The sequence below is a fragment of the Bidens hawaiensis genome, unplaced genomic scaffold, assembly GCF_021521415.1.
Source record: "Bidens hawaiensis isolate Kalapana, Puna unplaced genomic scaffold, B.hawaiensis_p1.1 tig00031220_1, whole genome shotgun sequence".
NCBI classification, from domain to species: Eukaryota; Viridiplantae; Streptophyta; class Magnoliopsida; order Asterales; family Asteraceae; genus Bidens; species Bidens hawaiensis.
The window spans coordinates 1-27,283 of NW_027495265.1; the positions used below are offsets into that span (position 1 = coordinate 1).

At 34.3% G+C, this 27,283-nt stretch overlaps 1 protein-coding gene across 1 annotated transcript; it reads left to right on the forward strand.

Annotated features, from left to right (window-relative positions):
- Window positions 1-17,676: 17,676 nt before the first annotated feature.
- Window positions 17,677-20,388, forward strand: LOC143581894 (ADP-ribosylation factor GTPase-activating protein AGD12-like). Its single transcript, XM_077064577.1, has 8 exons — window positions 17,677-17,686; window positions 18,342-18,423; window positions 18,499-18,574; window positions 18,654-18,814; window positions 18,884-19,010; window positions 19,086-19,202; window positions 19,282-19,377; window positions 20,043-20,388. Exons 1-8 carry the CDS (start codon window positions 17,677-17,679, stop codon window positions 20,316-20,318), a joined length of 945 nt encoding a protein of 314 aa, XP_076920692.1. The 3' UTR covers window positions 20,319-20,388.
- Window positions 20,389-27,283: the final 6,895 nt, after the last annotated feature.

Here is a 27,283-nt window from a genome sequence, read left to right on the forward strand (position 1 = left end):
GTTCACCGGATTCGCTTGAGTAATCTGAACTTGTAGTCTCGGGCACGCGTTCCGGAAATGACTGGGATCACCGCAGTTATAGCACGACCTGGGTCGTGGGTTTTGGTAGGTTGGTTGTTGGTTCTGCGGGTAGGCTGGTGGTGTTGGCGCAATCGGATTGGAGGGAGGGGTTCTACAGTACTCAACGGAGTGACCTACGCGGCCACATCGGTTACATTGTCGACACGGGACTTGAGGTGGGTGATGAAGTCTACAGGTTGGGCAAAAGGGTTGGTTTCCTGTGTAAGGTTTCTTAGTTGGCGGGGCAGGGAGTGCGGGATTGGTTAAGGCATAGTTGTGGACTATAGGAGGTGCTGGATAGGTTGACAGTGGGTTAGGCGCGTAAACTGGAGGTTGATAAATGGGTTGTTGGACAATGGGCGGGTTGGTAAGCGCATAGGCTTGTCTGCGCCTACGTTTCTGGTTATGGTTTGAGGGTTCTGGTTTGGTTTCTGTTGGTTCAGGGACAGTCTTGGTGGGTTTGGTCTTCTCAGTTCCCCGCAGGAACAGGGTTCCTGCTCTGACATGGTTGTCGCTGAGCACAGCGGCCAATTCGATGGCGTCAGAGAGGGTTACTGGGTTTCTGGCCCATACAGAATCTTGAATCTCCATGGGGAGACCCCCAAGGAATTTCTCGATGGCTCGGCGGGAAGGGGTAACAAGGTGAGGGACCAGTAAGCTTAGCTCGTGGAAGCGCGTCGCGTACTCGCGCGCTTCACCGCTGTATTGCTTCAAGTTCCAGAATTCTTCCTCCAGGCGCTTAACTTCGTTGGGAGGGCAGAATTCTCGCGTAAGAATTTCCTTGAATTCCTCCCATGTCATGCTAGAAGCAGCCTCTGCGCCACGCGCATGAGCTACTCCATTCCACCATGTAAGCGCTCTGGATTCCAGGACACTGGAAGCATATAGGGTTCGTCTTTCTGAGGGGCATTGGGTGTGGAGGAAAGTGTTTTCTATTTTCTCAAGCCACTGGAGCATCACGGTGGCTCCTTCAAGACCTGTGAACTTTGGAGGGTTACCCGCGTTAAAGGACTTAATGTTATAACTCGAGGTGTTGGTATTGTTTTGGCTCAAAGCTTGGGCTATTGCGGCGGCCATTTCCTGGGAACGTTGCTGTCTACGCTATGCGCGAGGCTTCTCTTCTCTGAAATCGGCGAGATAGCGGAGGCATTCTATAAAAGTTTTAATTTTAGTTAATATCTTGGTGTTAACGCAAAGTATAACCTCAAAAAGCTTGGTTTCACGGAGTCAGTTACTGTCAAAAGTTAAAGTAAAATAAATGACCCTAAATGCAGACTTAATAAAGGTAACAAATTCGAATCAAGAATCGACAATTCATGTATCACCATGACTTTCCGAATTCCCAATTTAAAATATACGGGCAAACGAGTATTGGAGATTGACGATTCATGTATCACCATGACTTTTCAATCCTCAATATAAAACATACAAGAAAATGAGTATTGGAGGTTGACAATTCATGTATCACCATGACTTTTCAAGTCTCCAACCTCAGAACATAATCGTAAATGGAAATTGAAAATCAACTATTCATGTATCACCATGACTTTTCGGATTTTCAATCCCAACAAACGAATATGTAAGTAAAATCAATAAAAATCGAAATTCACAAAAATCGAAATATCGCGAAATAGAACATAAAATCATATACTGCGCAAGTGCGAGCATATTCATAAATAACGAGTAATTAACAATAAGCGCGCAAACATGAGATTTTCTCTCATGCGCGAGAAGGGACTCTTAGGTATTCTAGGCCGTTACGTCTAACCACCTATCCTAAGTCAACGGGCTCTGATACCAATCTGTAACACCCCGACCAAAGGCGGATTATACATCGGGGCGCCACATATTGTTTCATTACTCGTGACACTATTGGTGTCAATATTTATTAATACACATTTTATCGCGCACGCGCAGCGGGGAAAATAAAGAACATAAATCAAACATAAGTCAATATATTATAAATTATAACATTCAAACAACATTAACTTGTCTTGATACATTTTAATTCTAGGTCCAAAAGTAAAAACGTCCTACGTGTCCACAAGCTCCAAAACAGCTACTGCAAACCTGAACATGTGTTAAAATAAACGTCAAACACTTGCGTGTTGGTGAGAAATCAAGTTTAATAGATAATCATAGATAATCACAGTAAATCTGCGCGCAACACGTGTATGTCTAGAGTTTAACAAGGGTGTAATCAGATTGTGATCAAGCCTAAGATAGTTCATAGATCATAGTTCAATCCATGCTCCCAATTGAGCATAAAAACGAGGAAACATCTGTGCAAGTGTAAACAAAGAAAACCGTAAACGATAGGTCTCCCGTGTTCAACTAATGGTACCAACGGAACTGCGGAATAGGCCGAACAAAGCGGTTAATGATACACACATACAAATAAACAGCCAAGTAAACGTCCTCAACACATGGGATACTGCGCGACTAAAGTTCATAAACAAGTTTAAGACTCAAGTTTTGTATGAACACATGAACATCCCAAAGCATTTAAAATAAAAAGGGATTAGATACGAGATAACTCACATGATAAACGATGCGGTGATAGATAAAGCAAGAACCAACTTTAAACAAGCACAAGTTAACCTATAAATAAGATTATTGTTTTAATGATTTGTTTTAAGTCTTGATTATAAGTTAGCATAATTAATAAGTAAACTATTATATATAATATATATATATATTACCGGAAAAGCAGGGCAGAACAGGGAGGAAGACGGAGGCAGAGAGGAAGACGGCAGAGAGAGCAAGGAGCAAGAGAACAGGAGAGATTAAGTGTTTGTGTGTGATGTGTTAGGAAAAATAATACTATTATTTATAGAGAAACCCTAGGGAACACAATCCTAGAAAAGGGGAAAAGATCTCAAAAAGCAAAAGATATCAAAAAGCATAAGAATCCAAAAGCAAAAGATATCAAAAGATATGGCAGCTGCAGGGGGCAAGATAAAGCTGACAGGGCACAGTAACAGGCATGGGCGGTTCAGATAAAGGTACTGGTCAAGCATGGCAAAAGCAGATCTCAAAAGATAATGTCAGTCACTTTTTCTACCAACCAATGGGGGTTGGTACGCATGCTGCGCCGAAAGTAACTATTCAGACATAAAGCAGATTAGGTCAACAGCTCAAAAGATAAGACAACACAAAAGCAAACGGCTAGATTTAAACAGAAGATACAAGGGTTAAGCGCGGGAAGGCTGAGTGCGCGAGCGCGAGGGCTGGCACAACAATCCTTAGCGCACTGCGGGAAGAATCACAAATCCTTAGCGTGCTGCGTGAAGAACAAGAATTCTAAGCGCATCGCGGGAAGAACATACATTCTTAGCGCATTGCGGGAAGAACATGCATTCTTAGCGCGCTGCGAGAAGAGTTCTCTTCACGCATCGCAGGAACAAGATGTCTTCACGCAGGCTTCCATGTAAGGAGTCTGGCGCGTGGAGCTGCAGACATCCTTAGGCGGGAAGAACCAAAGGACAAGCAAAGAGGAGGGAAACAAAGCGTAAGGGCGGGACGGCGACAAGAGGGAAAAGAAGGCGGAAAGAGAAAAGGAAGAGGGACGGGACGGCGGAAAGAAAGAGAGAGAAAGAGGCGGGAAGGAAATATATATTTTTATTATTAAAAGTAAAATATAAGTATAAATAAATATTAAATCATAAAAGAGAGAGATCGGGTCAGAGAAACGGGTACCTGGGTCGGGTCGGATCGGGGCAGATGTCACAACCAAGACCCGAACCGACCACCCGAACACTCGTTAAAACCCGTTTTAGTATCTATATTATAAGGGACTTGCTTTCTTGCATATTTACCCACCTTATTACTTAACATAGGTTGAGTAAAATTAAGGGCTAGATACTTTTACCCGGTTTCGAGCAAACTTACATTTTTAAAGGACTATTATTATAATTTATTAAATATTTACATTTTAAACCTTAAACTTTAAATTGTTTACAATTCTTATCATTTATTTTCGTTTAAAGACTTCCAATACAACTTTTCTAATACAAGACTTCTTCTCCTTTAGGCTTCGTTCATTAAACTCATCGTTCCGGTTAATCTCCAAATCATCAAATCTTTCAAGTTTATTACTTGAACGTGAGTACTTTCATCCCCCGTTTTCACTCTTTTATATTTTGGGGGTGACATTGCAAACTTATTCAAAACCAAATGATTTATACTTGAGTCTTAAACCACAAACTTTATTGTATACTTTACTTAAATAAATGCTCGATTTGGTGTTATATGCTTATATGCTTAAGTGCTAATGTGTTTACCGCTTTTGGATGGTTGATTCACAAAATCCGAGTATATCTGGCATCCCCTTATAGAAAGGTGTCGTTAATGTATTCTTATTAACGATTTCATTTATCTAAATTGTTGCTATTATTTATTATTTTGTATACACGTTGTGGAATTTCATATTATATATCTATTGTTCAAAAACTATGAAATTGCTCACCAACCTTTGTGTTGACAAAATCTATTTATGCAATGTTACAGGTTTGACTTTAGGTTGACTCGAGGACTTGAAGAAAAAACGTTATCGAGACTATTAGGATATTAGCAAAGCGAAAAATATATTATTTACTATGTTTTGAATTTGGTTATTGTATAAACAAGTTATGTGACTCTTTGTGTTTTTATGAATTTAAATGAGTTGATTAAATATTGTCACTTAATAGTGTCGTGTGCGATGAACAATCGGTTGCACCCCGACGTTTCCGTTATGGTCGGGGTGTGACAGTAGTGTTAACTTATTGAATCCTTGAACTGAACGAGTTTTATCTCACTGCACTGTCGTGCCTTCGGGCGAGTGTTAACAAAAGTTGGCCTTATGTGATGGTTTTTTCTGTATCGAAAGACGAGTGATTCCGAAATAAATTTAACCAGTAGCTCATTTAAAAAGATTCATTATCCTTTAAAAAAAGGTAATAACATATAAAACAAAGGTATAATATCTATTATGCTTAAATAGTTTACCTTTTGATGTAGAGTTAATTGTGAAATGACAAATAGACCTGGGTGGATACATAATCTTTTTCACTAAGAATGACAAGTTGTTTACATGTAACCATATTTAGAAAACAAAAAGGTGGTAAAAACTTTATTTTCAAATAAGGTGGTGCTAGAATAACATTTGTAACATGGTGGGGGGGGGGGGGGTAGACGTGGACGACAGTGCCGTTTGTTTTTTAAGACAAAAACTGTTTGCAATCTAATTTCATGTCTGCAACTAAAGATGTGGTCTGAAGATCTGCAATCTGAAAATATAATACTGTTTTATTTTATAAACTGGATATCGTCTGCATAAGCTGAAAATTAGTTACCTATCATATATATCACAGTAGATAGACGTCATTTAACGTCTGTATACTAAAATTGGTGGTGGTGTACGAACTATGGAAGTGGGTGGTGGTGGACGATTGGTGGCAGGTGATTGTGGTAGGCGGTGAACGGTGGTGGTGAATGGTGGGTGGTGTTAATGGACGGTTGTGGTGGGTGGTGGACAGTGGTGGTGGTAGGGGACGGTGGTGGTGGTGGTGGTGGCAAACGGTGGGTGGTGGTAGTGGACGATGGTTGTGGCCGACGGTGGGTGGTGGTGATGGACGGTACGTGTTGGTGGCGGACGGTGGGTGATGGTGGTAGTGGACGGTGGTTGTGGCCGACGGTGGGTGGTGATGGTGATAGATGGTGGTGGTGGTGGCAGACAGTGGGTGAATGGTTGTGGCGGACGGTGGGTGGTGGTGGTGGTGGTGGCAGACGATGGGTGGTGGTGGTACGGTGGTAGTGGGTGGTGGTGGTGGAGTAGGGCTGTCAATTTATGACACGGACCTGTTAACACGACACAACACGGGTTTTAACAGGTTTGGGTTTGAGCTTAACATGTTTCGTGTCTTAAATAGGTCGACCTGTTTAAGACATGTTTAAATTCGTGTCCTAACAGGTTTATGACCTGTTAACCTGTTAGTAACCTGTGTAGATTTTTATTTTAAAAAATAAATATATATACACTCCTAAAGTCTTAAACCTAAAGTCATACTTACAAACGACATTTCATTGATGCCCGCCATAACCCGATATTATGTTTTTTATGGATGTTATGCTTGCTTATATGGTTTTTTGTTTCAAGTATGTTATAAATTTGTCGTCTTTTGTTTCAAGTATGTTATGGATTTGTGATTTTTTGTTTCAAATATGTTATGGATTATCTATTAATTAAGACTTTATGCTCGTTTTGAATATTTTGGTTTCGTTACACATGTATTATTCATTGTGTCTTTAATCAGGTCCTTTAACATGTCTTAACAGGTTAACCTACTACTAAACAGGTTCGTGTTCGTGTTTGAAAAAAATGACACGATTAGTTATCGTGTCGTGTTCGTGTTTAGCACAAAAGGTCATCGTGTCTTATCGTGTCGTATCCGACATGTTATGACAGCCCTATGGTGGAGTGGTGGCGGCACACGGTGGGTGGTGATGGTATTGAACATTTTATGTCATTCTGCCGTACCCATCCCGTACGCAGTAATCAATACTAATATCACCGTATAACTCGTTACCAGCTCAATCATAACAGCAGGTACACATACACACCAAATATTATCATACATATTACACATACCAGTATCTAGTATATATGTCCCACAAATATAATAACATATGGACTTAACCTGACGTCGGTTAACGTTTAATTATGTTTCATAACCCTTGTCACCAACTGACATATAGATCTTTCTCAACAAGATTAATGTTTAATATGCTTGATTTCAATATCCCTCTGCATGTCAGCATAACCGATACATGCTCACCGTGAGCACCAAACGATTACGTACCACGGAGTTATAATATCCGTGTCTATTCGTATATCCGGTATACACGGTATACCACTTACGAACGAATAACCAACTATGCTATAATGATTCCAACACCTCTTTGTGTATGGGTAATCATTCTATTCGAGTATACCTGGGTAAAGGCATCTAACGGATGTAAGGATAACATAGGGAGTTTCAAGGTTCAAGGTAATCGCGCAACCCATGTTGCCTTCAAATATTATCAATTACTATTATGGGAAAACTCTATCACTTGCTCAGTCGATGTCCTCAGGCGTTCTAGGTTCGCTAAAATCGGTAATTCTCGATCTGGAGGTGGTATGTCTCATATGTTTGAGAGGAGAAATACACTTATATATTTCTATACATTATTTTTATCTGCTCACTTATCATCAAATTTATTATTATTATTATTTATTTTATTTTATTTTTATTTTATTTATTTATTTATTTATTTTTTTACCTTAATGGAATAAGAATGGGTTCAGGTACAGATCCGTCCGTACGTGAGGGTCGGCGGTTCTGGTGATCATAGGGGGTTATTAAGATATACGGTACCGGTATTGGTAGGGTAAGGGATTTATTAATTTTGGTTGGGAGTGACGGTTACTAGATATTTCTGGTTAATGTCAAACGGGAGATCTAACTTGGTACTATCATAACTATGGCCCGATAAGTCAGACTTATCATCAACCGATGCTCTAGGAATTTCAGCATCCTCGGTACCTTTATTATTTCATCCCCCGGTTCCCTATCCGGGTCCTATTTCTCAATACATGTACCCACAAGATATGTACATATATATATATACACACATTAGCACGTATAAATAATATTATATACTTTACACATATGTTGCCATTTTTACCTATTAATGTACCCCGTGACTTCCCCTTAATTCCCTCGTGCGGACAAGTCTGTTATTATGTTCCGGACCATAATAACTCACTTGTCCATCCAAGTTCATCCAGATCTCGTCACTATATATTATTAGTTGATATTCAGATCCTATAATACTTGAGCTACTGGTTATATTTTAGGTATCTTTTAAAGACATCCTAATTCTTTATAACCAATGGCTCTGATACCAAGTTCTGTAACACCCCGTAACCGCAGCGGAAACGTAAACGGGATGCAACAGACACCTCTGATATCAACCACATTGTTTATAAAGAAAACTGAATACATTAATATACTTCAAATTACATTATCTCGTACTTCATTACCGTCTAGGTGATACACACATCATACAATACGATACATAATTCTATTTATTATAATGTATCCTAACATCCCGCACGCAAATCTTACACACATCAAGCACTTAGCACGTAAGAAATCACTTCATCTTAATTGTACCTGAAAAGCATGTGAGAAAACGGGTCAACCACGAATAGTTGGTGAGTTTCACAATTTGAGTAAACCATGATAAAACCATATCATAATATAATATTATCGATGTAATTATGCTGAGCCCACAAGTGAAACCTCTGACTATCACACACAACCCCCGTGGCATATCCCCCGCCCACGGACCTGCCCCAAATCGCTATGTCTAACATTACATAGCAAAATAAATAACAACAAAATAGACATGTGCAACTGGCTGGGAAACATCAGCAAATCCATGCCGGACCAGTTGGGTTTGTCAGACCAATAGTACTATCCACACTCTACCGGCTTTCAGTTAATCACTCGTGTTCCGGGGCCTTAGAATGTTAGCAACTCAGACAATTACCATCTTAGTACATTTTCGTACGATTCCCGTACAATAAAATATATATATAAATCCACGCAAATCCATGCGTTCAGTATGTACTTAAACATTTCAGTAGTAACATGCTTCCGCCCCGAGAAAATATTTAAAAACAATTCAGAAAAAGGGGCTCGTGAAACCCACATTAACACATGCAAGCAGGTAACAACAATCATTATCAGTTAACACGTCCAATCTGTATTATGATCCCTACGATCGTTATTATACAATTATTGTTTATATAAACTTTAACCGTGTTAACCGGTACATCTGGGTACACTGTTAACCCAGTACTGTACCCGTTCCGGGGGCAATGTTAACTCAGAAACACTTCTAGGGACATCTGGGGACACTGTTAACCCAGTACTGTACCCATTCCGGGGGCAATGTTAACCCAGAAACACTTCTACGGACTCAGATTGTGATATCGTTTAGAGTTCACTAGTCAAATTTCTATTAGTCGTTTTTTCCCGTTTTGCGTGCCTAACACGGTTATTTGTTTTTACGTTTCAAAAATGAGTTTGGTCACACACGACCAGAAAATAGTTGATGACTGATAATTTAATTAATGTTGTGAAATTAGAGCTCGGTTTAGACGCCCCGATTGGCCGCGGGACCCGTTTCCGTCTTAAGTGCACCGGAAACTGTTAAATCGTTTAAAATTACCCAAATCATCCGAATTATTTTCGGATGATTCATTTTTACTTGTTTAACTCAATTATATGAAAATAGTTCATTTTTAGGGTTTTTATACACCGGTCAGCTCGTTTAGGCGAACTTTACCGGTTTACGCGTTTTAAGCTTTAAAAGTTTGATAATTAGCACAAATAATTATCCGTTTAATCTCGGATCTTGAAATTTTGCACAAATCACTTTTTGACAGTGGGGAATTTTATAAAAATATTTCCAGAATTGATTTTTATATTTAAAATTTATTTATCTATTTTTAAACACCATTTAAACACTAAATATGTCGTAAATACCAAACGACCTTAGAAAAATTCCAAATTTTTCCTGGATGACCCCTGCCATCGACATAGTCCCCTTTAATTTTTCCAGAACCAAAATCTCTTTTTACATGCCATTTTCACTAAAACAAGCTAGAAAACCCTAGAACTCGTTTAACCGAAAAGCCTACTTAGACTTCTCCAAATGACCTAAAATTTTGTGTGTGACTTTTACATGATATAAAAAGCTTATCTGAAATTTTCCAGAATTTTTCATGATATTTAACTATTTTTCACCATTTTTAGCCAAAACCGAGCATTAAATTCACCAAATATTCATCATTTGTCCAAAAATTACCAAAAATTCACAGAACTCAAATTTTCATGTATTTAACACCTCTGTAAAATTTCATGACCTAACTCTAAACCATCCACAATCTGTCCAAAAATCCATAACCGAATATACCTTTTGTTTTCCGCCACTACAAGCTACAAACTCGTCTTTCCGCCTTATCTACCACTAAATACAGAACCTACAACCAACATACCACAATACCAAGCAAGTTACACTCACAATCAAGCCTCTTACACTATAGTTTCGGTTATTGTTTCAAAACTAAAGTTTAAACCGTAAAAATTCGTTTTTGGTTCGTTTAACTCCTTTCTTGGACCAAGATCCCTTGTATAACTCGTATACATCACTTGATCATGCAAGAATCGGTTTTCATCTTTGAAACCTCATTTTCATGCAAATAAACTCAAGAAACGAGGATGAACACGTAAATAATACGATTTTTACCTCGGTTTTCTTGCTAAAACTTTGGATTTTTGGATCTTGGTGTGGAGATGAGATGAAGAACTTGGATGTTTGATGAGAAAAAAAAAATAATAAGGGTAAAGGAGACCCTTGAGTCCGATCGGGATTGATAGGGGGGGTGGGGTGGGACCCACCTCTCCATTCTTAGCCACACATTCGGATTTCGGCAATCTGGATAATGTTTTGAATAATCTGGTTCATTTCGTTTTTCGGTTAAATGTTTAATTCGGCTTAAAACGAGGTTAAAACGGTCGTTTTCGGCTTAAAAAATGAAATTTATATAAAACCAATTTAAAAACTTTAAAAACTTAAACCATGACATTTATTAACTTAAAACATCATATTATTAATTATTGCTCATCTTTTTCGGCTTGATCGATCATCTCTTGCTCGATTTGGTATTGAAGGTTTCGTTTAATGTACCGATGTACCATTAAATCGAAATTCTTTTTCTGTGCCGTACTTTACTTATCCCGAAGCATTAATGCTTCGTAAAATCACTAAATATTATAGATATCGTCTATAATTGAACCCTCGATTCGTTCGGGTTTCAATAATTATCGATCGATTAATCGCATATTCAATACGATGAATTATATATTCACGTACAATCAATACAGTGAACCTTGTATTCTCGTATAATTACTATGGTAATTCATGTACCCGGCATTAAATATAACGTAACTATTGTCTACCGGTTAGGGCATAACTGGTTTCGTCGGAATCGTTACATTTAACAAAAAGGTTGTTTGGGTTGGGCTGTGAATGTGAGTGAAATTTAGAGGGAATTGGGTTGGGTTGGGTTGTGAATGGGAGTAGTCTTACGTGATTCTTCAAGCCGATTCACCAAGTCGATGCACTAGGGGTGCTAAGGGGTACCCGACAATGGCTTGCACGCAGTAGGGTAGTAGTAGTGGCAGTGGCAGTTGCAGTGGTAGTAAAAGAACTTTATAGGAGTGCAAACGAGCCGAGCTGCTCGTGAGCTACTCGAGATCGGCTCGTTAAAAGGCTCAATTAAGCCGAGCTTAATTAATCGAGCCTGAGTCGAAGCTCGAGCCTAAAAGTAAGCTCGTTTAATAATCGAGCCCGTGCTCGAGCTTCACTTATTGAGCTCGAGCCGGCTCGCGAGTCTAAACGAGCCTGCCATTTATATAATTTTTTAAAAATATATTTAATAATAATTAATTAAGATATATAATATTATGAAAAAATAAATAAAATAACTAAATAATATATATATATATAATTATAATAGAAAAAAATATATAAAAATAATTATAATCATATAAAAAATAAATAATAAATATTAAACGAGGCGAGCTCGAGCTTTGAAAATAAAGCTCGAAACGAGTCTAACTAGCTCGAGCTCTGTGTAAGTTAAACGACACGAGCTCGAGCCTAGTCGAGCTTGGGCTCAACTCAGCTCGTTTGCACCTCTAGAACTTTACCATACATTGATCATTTTGTCTATCTATTTTAGGCCCTTATATCATTTGTACATATATTATAGTAATAGTTTTAGATCCCATGTAACACTTGAGGTGATCCATATAATAAAGTTATAAATAAAGCAAATAAATACATACTTTATATGAAAAAATGATTACATCTATACTTATATCTATACTCTGTGTACAAAAATTGATTTTTATTTATATCAGAAAATGATTTTTTTTAAATGAACTTAATAAATAATAATAATAATATAGCAGGTGCAAAAACATACCTGAGAACGGTCAATCTATTGGAATTTTGATTCTCAGTATCATATATATATATATATATATAATTGAGAGAATTTTGATTATGAACCAATTTCAAAAAAGTTTTTTCATACAATAATAGTTCCAAGCTACACCATGAAAATGATTTTTATAATTTTGAGGGGGCTTGATGTGCTAAAAGTAGTTATTAATTTATTAACTAAATAAACGTTAATCTAGACACTAAATAATAATTCTAGACTCTTAACTTAACTAAAAACTACTAACCGGCAAGTGAACCGGTCGACTCTAGTACAGCTAAGTAAGTCCGGACATCGAACCCACGAGACTCTTTTAATTACGTAAACTAGCTAATTAGACTCAACTAACTGATACGACTATTTATTTATATTATTGGGGGTTTACTAAAAACTAAGATTAACCTAATATTAAAACTAAAGACGACTTAACTTAGAACTAGATTTAACTCAGGTAATGATAAACAACCACCTAGGCTAGATTCCCTAATGTATCAATTATCAATTAGTTGGAAAATGCATGTTATGGAACCGGGATTTTAAAATATTCACTTAAAGAAAACCCGAACAGGACCCCTGACCCTTCTAAAAAAGACACCTATGGATTTCTATTAAGTACTTAAAAACACCAGTTTAATTAGACTCGCTTACGGTCGCTAATTATTTTATAACAAGTACCTCTATAAGAAGTCCTACCTTACAGCGCGAAAATCAAAGGTAATTTAAAGTATTCACTAAACTAGATAAACAAGGCTGAAAAATCAAACCTAGACGGACTCCTTACGAAGAACTAAATCTAGCAATCTTAAACAACCAAGACTTATCATATAATCTATCACCTCTCATCTATTTAGATTAGCAGCACACTTAGATCTATTTGATTTATCAATATTGTTCCTATGGCTTTATTGCAAATCAACCATAAACTAGTTAAAAATACACAGTATATGACCTAACAGAATCCTATCATTTGACAGACAATCACCAAGGAAACTCTGGAACAATAAAACCTGTCAAACAATCCTAAGCACACATATGCATCGAATTAATTACAAGAAACCTCTTACTTAATCATAAACCATAAACAAAACAAAATCCAAACTAAAATCCAACGTCAACAAAAGTTCATCATAAACCTAGGTGGCTTAGGGGTTTAGCCAAACGCAAGAACAAAACAAATAAATAAGGTTCAAATAATAAATTCATGACGAAAATAATATATTCAAACCAATAATAAGGATGCTTGGATAAGTAGGTGTTGAACCCGGACGCTCTGTGCTCAAACCGAAGCTTTCTCTCTTTTATTTTTTCTTTCTTGCGTGACCCCTCCTCCAATCTGTTCGTAGGGTTCTTTTATTTATATGTGCTGTTGTTCTTTATACTTTTGTTGCCGACAAAGACAAAAATCCCCTAGTGGGCTTTTAAGATATTGATCCCATGATTTAAACGAGCCCATTAATTCTTCAAACAATTCCTATGCAATCCAAATTAAAAATAATAAACTTCAATATGCTATTTGAATTCTAGCTTCATTCATTGTAAACGAAAATAATTTACATTTACAGTTCACTTAAAAATAATAAACTTCAATATGCTATTTGAATTCTAGCTTCATTCATTGTAAACGAAAATAATTTACATTTACAGTTCACTTTAAATTAGAGAACAATGTACCACTCATATTAGAAAAGTTTCATTTGATTTTACGTTATCAATTCTAATAAGATTTCATACACTTTATTTCTTTTATATTTATCCAAGTTATAATATATGCATATGCTTAAGATGTGAGTTTTGACCAATTAACTATCATTTTTAGCTCGTCTCTTAAAACCCTTAAAACCCACAAATGAACCAATTATTAATAATATTCAATAAGAACTTGGCTCAACAACGCTTAAAAGTATAGGGAATATTTATATAATAATACGTATATTTTAGACTACATCAGGGCTTTTCGACTTTGCCATAATGACAACAAATAAAAATAACACGTTAACCTGTTCAATTTTGTGAATGTTTTGTTTCACTTGAGTATAATTTTGTATAACATGTTTCACACACTACATTTTAATCATCATTAAAGGAAAGTCAATGCTAACGCAAATGTTTCAAATTTGATAAAAGTTAGAAGTATTGATAGGTCTGGAGGTAGCATGTCGCAAATGTTCGTCGTCTTTTCTTAAATTTTAATAGTTGTGGGAAAAATAATCAATTAGCCATATCCCGAATCTTTTCATTATTTCGAAAAATGTTATTAAAAACAAATTCGAAACCTAAATCATGTTAAAAAATTTTAACTTTCATTTTTTTGACATTGTCAAGTCAAGATTTCAAACCCGTAACAAATTTGATGATAAATCTACTTGCATTCTCGACTTTTAAAAATACTCATATGACCCATTTTTGAGCTGCAACAAATTTTGAGTTAAATGCAATTAACTTGTACCACACAATCTATTTATAAACTTTTGACCCGTAACAATCAAATTTAAGTCTCACAAAAAACCTGAACAATCATTGATAAAAAAGGCCGAGAAACTGACTATGATAAACTTTATTATATATGAAAGTGAATGGTATACATTATTACATTTTAACATATATATAGTTTAGTAAAATTAACTAAAAAATAAATAGATAGATTTAAAGCATGTATTTATAAATTATAAGAATATTTATTTTTATAAAAATATATATTATATATAATAAAATAGAGTTAAAGGAAAGTAAATAATTTAATAATGCGTGTCGCGATGTGGTCGCTTCCCCATTTTATGAAAGCCACCAGATTTCTTAATTTTTAAATGGAGGTCTCTCATTGATTTAATCCAAATTAATGTGTATGGGTCTTACCAAAACTAGATAACTCTTAAACGGGTTATAACATCTCATTAAATTAAAAATTAATCTTACCAATTATTTGATATGAAAATCCAGAAAATAGGAATATACTAAAATTTAATATCCAATTTAAAAAGAAAAAGATATTATTTATAATTAATAAACAATTTTATAGTAAAAAACATAAGCAGGTCATGGGTCACAAAATCCAAATAGCTTTTAAACTGGTTATAACATATCATTTATTTATGAAACCCTTTCATCATCAAACCCTAAGTATATTATTAACTTTCTTACAATAAAGAAAATTAAAATCCAAAAAATAAATATTAAAAAACAAAAAATGTAAAACAACCATTCTCTCAAGCCATCAGATTACTTTATTTGTAAATGAAGGCTTCTCACGCATTTAACCCGAATTCACGGGTAAAGGTCTCACCAAACCCAGATAGCTCTTAAACGGGTTATAACATCTCATTATATTAAAAAATAATCTCATCAAATATTTGATATGAAAATCATATAAAATAGGAATATACTAAAAATTAATATCCTATTTTATTTTAAAAAAGATATTATTTATAATTAAGAAACAATTTTATAATAAAGAAAATACACGGGTAATGGGTATCACCAAACCCAGATAGCTTTTAAACCGGATTATAACATATCATTTATTTGTGAAACCATTTCATCATCAAACCTCAAGTATATTAATTATTAACTTTCTTACAATAAATAAAAGGCAGAATTACAAATTTTGTCCTTTAAAAAAGTCAAATTACGGTTAGTTTCCTTTTTTTAGTTTCCTTGCAGGCGGTATCATTTAAACATTTTTTTCCTATACGTTATGTCCTTTACGCTAACTAGGTTATAAAAACTCAGTTAAATACCCTCACGTGAGTCGCATGTGAGGGCATTTTTATCTTTTCGTCTGTTCTAAATTTTAACTTACAAAACCCCAAAACCTACCACCAACCCCAAAACCTGCAGGTCCACTTACCTGCAAATTTTCATCATCCCAAACCCTAAAATCCACTTTCCTACAAATTTTCATCATCCCAAATTCAAATCAAACAAAAACCCAGTTCCTAAAATCCACCATCTCCCCATTCCTCAATCCAAATTCAAATCAAACCAAAACCTGGTCGTACACCTCGGCCAAACTATCGAACTCGTCGGTGTTATATTCTCCGGTGAGATTTGGTTCAAACTCGTAGGAATCGTAACGGCCGATCTGGGTTTCAACGGGAAACCGATTACCGGCGTGAATTGGATCTGGGTTTGTGGGTTCGTAACCGTTCGTCGGATCTTGGTATTCAAGAGGGCATCAACTTCTTCCCTGGTAAACTCCATGGGTGCTCCACAATCCGACCCGGCAATTACTCGGATCTTGACCGCCATTAACGACCCGGAATGCTTGGCGCGGTGTAATCGGTGTTCTGCTCCTGCCGTTAGCTGTTCCCACCATCCTTTTCAGATCTTTAACATTAAAAACCCACAAAATATTATTATTAATATTAATTATTTAGATCTTCTTTCTTAAAATGATTATTATTAATTTGAAAGAGTAGTGTAAAATGTAGAAATGGGTTTTTGGTTGCTAGTGTTGTTGTCGAGGTATTCAAGAGGGCATCAACTTCTTCCCTGGTAAACTCCTCCATTGTTGTTGAGAGAAGAGAATGGTGAAGAAGATTTGGTAGGGAGAGTGGTGTATGCGTGTGTTTGTGTATGTATATTTATTGTTATTATTATTAATATGAGTATATATGAGTTTGTTTTGAAAAGACCAAAATGCCCTCACATGCGCTTCACGTGTGGGTATTTAACTAAGTTTTTCTAACCCAGTTAGCATAAAGGACATAACGTGTAGGAAAAAAATATTTAAAGGATACCGTCTGCAAGGAAACTAAAAAAAGGACACGAACCGTAATTTGGCTTTTTTTAAAGGACAAAATTTGCAATTTTGTCTAAATAAAATTAAAACCCAAATATGCATATATAAATATTAAAAACGAATAATGTAAAACAACCCCCGTAATACGGGAGATAAAATCTAGTATATAATATAAATGAAATGTAAAAGAAAAAGTGAATAATTATTGATTTATGATATAATTATTAGTTTGGAGGAAAAAAAATTATAAGGCTTAACCACAAACTGACACGTGTCCAGATCTATTTTACTTTATTAGAATAGGTGCATCATAATTATTATCATAAAATATAAGTTTTAAATTATATACATGCATACATACATCCTTCTCATCGTTGCTATTATCTTTCTCATGCAACACGCGTATTACACAGGTAACATTACAAAACCATCATCTTCCGATTCGTCAATCAATTTGATACGTTCAGATCCATCAATATCATAATTTCTATTACCTCCAATATTACAATCCAATATATTCTCCATAATTTCTGTCATCCCATTATTGCTCCAAAATCGTAATTTCTTTTAATATTTCAATTTCAATTTTGATTGATTGTTGAAGCCGTAATCAGAATTCGGTTTTGTATTGATTAGAATTAGGTTTTCAATCCACATTCTGGTTTAATGAACTTTGAACCTTATTTAATTTTATTATTTTTGTGTTCTTATTGTGAAGTTTGTTTTGAGAAGTGAAGGCTGTTGTTGATGTGTGTGGCCTGCAGGCAGATCAATGAGTTCTGGTATGATCATTCACCTTTGTAACTTTAAATACAAGTAGCTGGCATGTAAACGACCCGAACGTTCATGAACTATTTGGTAGGAAGTTTGTTTATTTAATAAAATAACAAGCATGAACATAGCTTTTTGTTCATTTAATTAAACGAACAAACATGAACACACGTTTTGTTCGTTCATTTATGTTCATGAACGTGTGTTTAAATTTTAATAAATACAAAAGTAATTATATTTATATAAATATAAACAAAAAAGGGGCTTGTTTAAATATTATATGTGTGTGTGTGTTAGACTTTTTCGTTTGTTTACATGTTTACGTTCGTGAACTGTTCATTTAGGTTTTAAACAAACACATGCATGCCAATTTTCTTAATGAATGAACATGAATAAGAAAGAAGAGTATACGTTCTTGTTCAGTCAAAGTTAAATGAACGAACACGAACATGCCCTCGTTCGTGTTTGTCCGATTCGTTTACAGGCCTAAATACAAGGTCTGGTTGAGAATTGAAGTGCATGTGTAAACCAATTATTCTTAAGGTTTTCTTATTGTTTATTGATTGTGAAATTACTTAAGTGCCTCCAATTTTGGCACTTGATCAAGATTATATTTAACTTTTGGATTATTATGACAATTGAGGTGCCATGTTGATGATTATGCAGGTAAGAAAATATTAAAAGATCTACTGCTGCAGAAGGATAACCGTACTTGTGCTGATTGTGGCGCGAGTGATCCTAAATGGGCGTAAGTGCTACGAACACCATTGATATAATCATTCCTTTGTCACAATATAAAATATGTTTTTCTTTTGAATCTCAGATCACCTACCATTGGAGTGTTTATATGCTTGAAATGCTGTGGTGTGCACAGAACTCTTGGTCCAAATATCTCCAAGGTAGGCTGCCTAAAACTTGCATAATAATAATGCAGATATAACGCTAGGCTCGGTTATGATTACTGTTTATACTTGTTAGGTTTTATCAGTGACAATTGATGAATGGGCCGAAGAAGAAATCGAAGCCATGGTTGAAGTTGGAGGAAATAGTTCTGCAAATTCAATATACGAGGCCCATGTTCCCGATGGAGCTAAGCCTGGCCCGGATGCTAGTATCGAGCAGCGTACCAAATTTATCAGGTGAAGTTTGATACAATATTCTTAAATGACATATTAATAAAATGTTATACCTTGTGGTTTACATCATAGGTCCAAGTATGAGCTTCAGTTGTTCTTGAAACCAAGTTTGAAGATAGCATCAAATAGTACACTCCAAGCAATGCCATCCAAAAGGATGAGTTTTCGTGCATCGAGTTCAAGTTCGGTACAAAACCCTGTAAGTGCATAGCATTCAAGTGGTTTAACTTTCAAGTTTTAACCAGTAACTAACTTTTGTTTTGAAAATGATAAGGAATTACAAGAGGGGGCTATTGGACACTTAAAGATCACGATTCTTCAAGGCGCAAATCTTGCTGTTCGCGATATGCTTTCGAGTGATCCTTATGTGGTTGTTTCTCTAGGAGAGCAGGTTAGTCACTTTGCTACCTTACATGTTATATAACTTATATGTTTGTTTATATAATTATCTTATCTTATACTTCTATTAGAGGGCTCAAACTGCCATTCAAAATAGCAACTTGAATCCGATTTGGAATGAAGAGTTAGTGCTTTCCGTCCCTGAGGATTATGGGGCCGTTAAAGTGGTAATTCGATGCTCTTCTTATTTTCTTTATTTCAATTTTGGTTGATACTTAATCAGTATGCCATTATTGATTAGAGTCTGTAGGGGCGTGCAAAGTCGGTTCGGTTTTTGGGCTCTACAAAAACCAACCGAGCTTCACTCATGGGCGGTTTGGTTAAGCATCGGTTTTGGCTTGGTTTCGATTAATCTTGGTTAATTGTCCATTTTTTTTAACTGAAAATGGTTTGGTTATGGTGTTCCAAGCTCGCTGATGCAGGTTCCAAGCTGACATTTGTACATTTCAAGCTCGGTTATGCAGGCAAATACATGAAAAAAACATTGAAGTGCATAGAAATACAAGGAAATATGAATAGTTTGGTTTCGGTTAATTCGGTTAAACGAAGAGACAAAACCGAAACCATAACCGATGGCTCGGTTATGGAAATATCCTTAAGCATAACCAATTGGTTTGGTCAGTTTTTGGTTTATTTCGGTTAAAGTTAGGTATTTGGTTATGGTTCGGTTGTTGCATACTCCTAAGAGAAAGCATGTTCGGTTTAAAATGGGTACGGGCCAAGTTGGGTTGGGCTTAATTTATCAACAAACACTCTTTTGTGAAAAATATTTAGATTTGACCCGTTTAAGATAAAGAAAAAATAAACATGTAGATATTGTTATTGGGTGCAGCAAGTTTTTGACTATGATACATTCTCTGCTGATGACATAATGGGAGAGGCGGAAGTCGACATACAACCAATGATGAATTCAGCAATGGCGTACGAGGATCCTACAATGTTTGGGAATATGCAGATAGGAAAGTGGCTCAAGTCACACGACAATGCGCTGCTAGAAGATAGCACGGTAAATATAGTTGAAGGGAAGATAAAACAGGAGGTTTCGCTTCAACTGCAGCATGTAGAGTCCGGGATAATATATCTTGAAGTAGAGTGGATACCTCCATAACGATAGGTGTATCCGTTTGCGTGTACGTGTATAGTTTGTTTGTTGTTTTGTTCGTGTTTGTATTTAAAATAAATGTTCGCGGTTGTTCGGATAACGAAAAAGAATGACATTTCATTATCATTTCTTTAGATGAAAATGAGTTTAGAAGTAGAACAAGGATTGACTAGTGAGTAGTGACTAGTTGACCATCATATGTGTGACATGAAATACAAAAGTTTAGGATATATGAAACCTCTAAAGTATTGTTGATGTTGAAACTAGTGAGATTTGAAACAATGGTGTTATTATACTGCATAATATGAGAGCATCAAAATTGGGAAATGGATATGCAAGGATGTTTTGGATCCAAACCGGTTCGGGTTAAAAACCGGTCCAGGTTGGTCAACTCTTGGTCAAAACCGGTGTGGGATAAACTAAATCGGGTTGGAAAACCGGTTTGGAGGCGAAAAATATTCAGCCTGATCAAGCTGGTTTGGATCGGGTTGAAACCAGTTTGGGACAAAAAAAAAACAGTTTTTTTGGCATGTTTTCTAAATCGGGTCATGTCCAAACCAGTTTTGAGGGGACGAGATTGCGAACTGGTATACAAACCTGCGGGTTGGGTCGGGTCCTAACTGGTTTAAGCCCAACTGGTTTTTTTGGTGTAGTGGGTCGAGTTATAAACTGGGTTAGCGGGCCCAAACCGGTTTTTTTACACCTCTAGATGTTTGTATAGTTAATGGATTAAGTGGGCCTAGATTTATCAACCTAAGTCTTGAATAATTAATATAGGGCCCATTAGTAAAATTAGCTTAACAATGAGCCTGATAGTTATTGGTTAAAATTGTTCAAATGCTAGTACAAGTTGAATGTTTTATAGGTCCATTAGTTTACCTGCCTCAACCAATATATTTTATTTAGTTCACCTATTCTTAATAAATGTGAATTAATCAAAAATATATTCAGTTTATGAAACATATAGTAAAATGCCAATATAGTTTTCCTTTTTGTGATTTAATAACTTGATTTTGAATTAGAATTTAATGTTCTTGTATCCGTATTAGTTATCAAACAAACCGCCTTACTAGTCCACGGGTCTGACTGGCCAAAAACCAGATGACATCGTAAGTAATTTAAAATTTTGTATAAAATCAATCATGAAACTACTTTTTGTTCTTTGGTATGGATTCGCCAGTGCTAACAAAGTTAATAGCACCGAATAAGCAAAATATATAGTCCAAAGTAGTAAATGAATCACGGATGAGATGTAAGAAGGATAAAATAGATTTTGTTCTAAAATCCGGTTCAGCCGGTACGACTATAACAATCAACCTAAAGTACTCAATCAGAGACTAGTTATGTAAACAGTTCTCTTTCTGACTGGTTGCGGTCCACTCTAAAATAGTAAAATCTCTATAAGTTAACTTTATTTCTGATCTATGCTCATTACTAGTAGACCAATCTATATTAAATTTTATGAATAGGAGGAGCTATAATTCAGGTGTTAGAATTGGTCAAATGCAAAGCAATCATTATTATCTGAATTCTCCATAGATAATAGACCATTCACATGTAAAGCTCAAATCTAGCTTCAATGGAAAGAACAAGACAAAATATTAGAGGGTAGTTGTTAAAAAAAAAACACATTTATAGTTAATCATACAGTATTATAAAGAACACTATTGCAATCACTTTATATTTGAATATGAATTATTGACTTAGTTGGAATTTATCAAGTCAAAATTAAAATAAAAAAATAAAAATAAATGTTGTCACATTCATGATTGGTTTTCTGACTTTAGACTTCAAGTCTATTTAACAACAAATAAATAAGCATCATGCAATTAAAAATGAAACATAGATTTGATGTACTGACTAAAGGTATATTTAAAACTTTTATTTTGAATAAAATTAGATTCCTCTGCTTACAAAGAGTTTTTAGAGCCAATAATAATAATAATAATAATAATAATAATAATGTTAAAAGAAATCTTAAAACATTTACATCAGCTTCTCTATAGCTCTCTCTAAAATATAGAGATTTGTTCTATTTTGCATCTCCTTCAGGATCTCAATTGCTAAAATTTTAGAGTTTAATTGGAGATATCCCATTCATTTCTCTATAAATTTTTCTAAGTGTCTAAGAAAGAGAAAGAACAAATAATAACATAAGTGTTTGTGAGTGAGATTATCATTATGGTATAGATAAAAAACTTGGTATGATAGATTAATAAAATTAGAGAGATGATATTAATTTACATCAAAGAGGTTTAGATGGAGAAGTTGATGTGCGTGCTTTTAGATATGAACTTTAATGTCGCATACGATCCATATACAAGTTATTATGATTATATTACAAACAATAGAAAGTATACTTTTTACTGGGAAAAAAAACACCGAATAATTAAACAAACAATGTGAATCAATAAACTTTGTTAATCGGTGCATTTTAGGTCGATCAAACACGAAAGAAAGTTCAAAAAACTAACAGAAGTGATTATTATTGTCTAATCTTTTTGTACAAGTGTGTGTAACAAAATCAAATATGTAATGATAAAACAAGAAATGATCCGGTTATTATTGCTTTAAGGTAACCCCATGTGGGTTTGAAAAATGTGACTTAACTAGAAAGTTAGTTTAAGTTGAAATCGTCAGAAAATGAGGCTTTGAACGAGTCTTGGCCTTTTCTTATTGTCTTTATAAAGGTGCTTTTATAACCTCCTTTATAAAAGTGTTCCTAGTCTTTGAAATATTTGCGTATATCTAATTATATATTACCTAAATAAAATATTTGAATGTGAAAATAATTAACTAATTGTAAGTTATCATTTCAAACATTATACTTACTAAATTTGGAAAAGCTCTCTAGATTTTGAAGGAAAAATAGTATAAAATTTTCTATAAATTATAAACTTGAAATTTTAAATTAAATAAAACTCAAATTTCATTAATTACATAGCAAACAAACAATGGGCCGCAACCTGGGCCACAAGGCATATGTACAATGGACCGCAACCTGGTGCGTGAGTCAACAAGCCCGATAACTATACAAATGTAGTAATGTGTAAAGAAATTAATTAAATATTCAACGTTTTGAACATGACTTTTAAAATATTATATATATATATATATATATATATATATATAATCACTGCTAATTGTACATTTGTATTAACAAATTTTTACTTTTTTTTTTAATTCATGATTTTAAATATATAAACGCACTAATTATTATCCCATAAATTTATTAATTTTCTTTTGTTTACTTAAAATGTGGAAATATAACATGTTTCATTTAGTATTCAGCATTTAAAGAAGTCCTTTACCACCTCTCAAAGTTCTCCTTTATCTTTCTTCTCTCAACTTAGAGAATTTAAAAAATATAAATATTAAATAATTTGTAAAAGTTTATCAACTTATAGAATTTTATTTATTTATTTATTTTATTTTTGTGTTTATACATATTTAGGTGAGTTTTGATATAGAAACTCAAAAAATAACAAAAGGATATTTTTTAACTTATTCCAAGATCCGTAGCTATATGCGTAGTAAAAATCTAACAATATCCACAACAAACTTATCTAGCAAAACATATAGTAAAGCTTGTAGCTAAACTATACCCAATTCCGCAGCTAAATAGCGTATGTAGTTAAAATCAACAATACATCAAACCCATACACATAGCAAACCGGTAGCAAAATAAGTATTTGATAGGAATAATAGTAATTAGTAAGTTTATCACGTTTAAATACTAACGATTTTAAACTATGAAATATACTTATAGGTTTATGATGCACGATGGTATATTTGAGGCGTCATACGGTCAAGGGTTATTTAATTATTAATGGACCAAATTTCACTTTACACGTACTCTTGACCGGAGGCTCGTTATTTATTTTTTAAATTAGTTTGATTAGGTCACAAAGTTTTCTTGTTTTAACTCTTTTTTATACATCCATGCGTTTATATATGAAAGAGAGAAAAAAAAAGGGGTCCAAAAAGGGTGTGAAATAATTGGTAATTGGTATGGGGTTCTTTTTATCACAAAATACTATAATATGTGATAAACGTTTGATAAACAGATAAAGTGAGAAGAATATATAAAAATTATTCAAACAAAAGAATTTAAATAAATTAAATAATAAAATATAAAGCAAGTAAGTTAGCTAATTAATTAATAAATTGTTGTATCAAATCTATAAAATAAAATTGATAACAAGAATAAAAGAAGGTACATAAAAAAACAAAAGAAACTTAACATATATAGTTTCGATAATCAAAATCGCCACTAAAATCAAGATGCTAATGCTAATCGGCATAATTTGCATTTTGGGCTGAATGAGCTATAGGAGAGAAAACACAGTAGCTAAAATTGCAATTCATTGCATCATAAATTTAATAAATAAGACTAAAACCTTTAGGACCCGTTCAAATGATGTTTCAGTAATATGATTCAAAGCAGTATTTATATATCTGTAAAATTATTAAAAACTTAATGAAAGTTTAATGCACATCGATCTTGCATATCCATTTTACTCATAATTAAGTGTAACTTAAAAAAGATTTAGTATGATTTCTTTCATGATTCCTTCAATCCCTTTACCCCCTCGATTTGATAGCACATATATGATTTTAGACTAGAAACTTGAACCGTTTATTTCACGATCTTAAGCCCTTAAATCACGTTAACCGCTTAGAATATATAGATGTGGTTGTTAATATCATTGTGAAGCTTTTGGTGGGTAGTTGATAATTAGGTGAGTGTCACTTCATGAGTATGTGACTTGTGCAACTTTCTAACCAAAATCATATTATATTTGCCGAATTATTGTAGTTTGTTTCTTTGAATGGTAGCTAGTCGTTGGTCAAGGCAATTAAAGAACGTGCGAGTAGCAAATATTGAAGACATTGGATGATGGAAATTAGTTTTTTAATATTTACGATATTACTTCTAAATAAATCACAGTAATTTAGACTAATAGTCTATGTATATAGTTAGGTTAAAATGCACTTGATGTATTCAAGATCTAACCCATGTATAAGCGAAAATTTCAGGTAATGGGATTTGCGTCAATATAACTAGATGCATTTATAATAACATCCGTATGTAAAGTTGACATGTTGTAAAGAGTTAAAGTTTATACACATTGGTGTAGTAGGGAAGATAATTGCGTAATCAAATTTCATTGACACGTGCATCAAACCTAGCAAGAAACACCACTTGAAAATAAAACACACTTATACCGACAAAATAATCGTGGATGGATCAGATAACATCCAAAATAAACTAAGTTTGTCATTGATGATCATCAACAAATTAACCAACTTATCCAACTAGAAGAAAAAACTGGATTTTAGTATTATCCGTCGAAAATCACATACTGGTCTTTGGTGAATTATAGTATTATCCAACTATAAGAAAAAACTGAATTTTAGCATTGAATTTTTATTTTATTTTTGAATCAAGCATAAATATAAAACTAGAAGAAAAAATTTCATATGTTAATGCTTATTGATAGTCCTCAATAATTTAATTTATATTTTATATTATATATAATGCGTTAGTAATTTGATTGCTTAATGAATTTTGGTCAATCACAACTGAACTTGGTACATCACAACTTAATTTGGTTAATCTAGGTCTTTAATGGTTTTCACAACCATACTTGATCAATTTGATTAATCACAATCCTAAACTAAACAAATACAACTGTGATTGACATATATTGACCAGATATAGCTATGATTAACCATCGTTGGCAAACTATTAGAAAACAAACTTGTTAATTCTACTTACACCTACAGTTATTTGTAATTATACATGGATTACCGATAGTATTTAAATTATATAATTTTCCCCCTTTTCATGTTTGATTAAACAAAAAAAAATTAAATATTTGGATGCCCATTGAATGTACGTCAGTGATTGTGGTTGAAAAAAAATTCTTGTTGGATGGCGGTCAACATCACCGATTGATCTACGAAACACGAGATGTAAAATTTCTCCGTTGACACACGCATGCCTGTCTGGACGTTTATTTTATAGATAATTTCAAGATCAAAAAGTCGAGTCTTACAATTTCCAACGTTATTTTTTTTTTTTTTATGGTTCTGTATCTCCAAAAAAATAGATTTAAAAAGTACGTACCAAATTCTTTTAAAAGGCCTTGGAATATTTTTAGGCCTTAGAATTCTAAAATGGTTTTGAGGCCCATGCTCCCCCTCTAGCATACGCACTTACTTACGTATTGAAAAGGCCGAATGATGTCTTTTTCATTCAATAGTTTAGGATAACTACAATGTGGGTTAAAGTTAATCTTTTGCCCCACACTAATATAAAACTATATGCAAAACTGTGTTTTTTCCTAGTGCCACGGATAGGTAGGTCTCTATGAAAATGTTTTTTCTCTTTCGAGAAAAGCATTGATTTTTTATTAAATAAAATGAGTATAAAAACTTATTAAATACCATTGGTCGTGACATCTAGCTAATTGATAATCTTCTGTATATATTATCGCATTCACTGAGTTCATTCTGGGTTAATTTATGAATAGTGAGTGGTCATGTAAATCGTGTATTATGAACGGTTTTGTCTTCTTAAAAGTGCACATGCCAAATAACGCATTTGTCACGACTAACTTTGCCACGCCAAAAAGACATATTGTTTTTCACGCCATACTAAAAGTCATTTGTACAGTCAAAAGCTTTAACTAGCAAACATTGTTTTTCATGCCATTATATTTTGCTATAGGTGTTGACCTTAATTTCAGATGAGTCCTTAAATATTTAGAATGATCATTTATCTCACTTCCCTAGTTTTCTATTTTCGCACACGTGTTACGTGTGTTATAGAAAATCATTTGACCAAAGGGCTTCTTGAATAACGATATGAGCGTGCACATATAGTGGTGTCCATTAACATAAGGTACGTAGTAAGTTCGAGTCTCGTGATAAACAATGTTGCAGATTAGGAGTAGTATTAATTA

What these genes read in the sequence shown, in the direction of transcription:
- LOC143581894 (XM_077064577.1), top strand. An exon ending in GCGAGTGATCCTAAATGGGC is followed by an intron (nt 18,424 to 18,498) that starts GTAAGTGCTACG and finishes TTTGAATCTCAG; the next exon opens with ATCACCTACCATTGGAGTGT. An exon ending in CAAGTTCGGTACAAAACCCT is followed by an intron (nt 19,011 to 19,085) that starts GTAAGTGCATAG and finishes GAAAATGATAAG; the next exon opens with GAATTACAAGAGGGGGCTAT.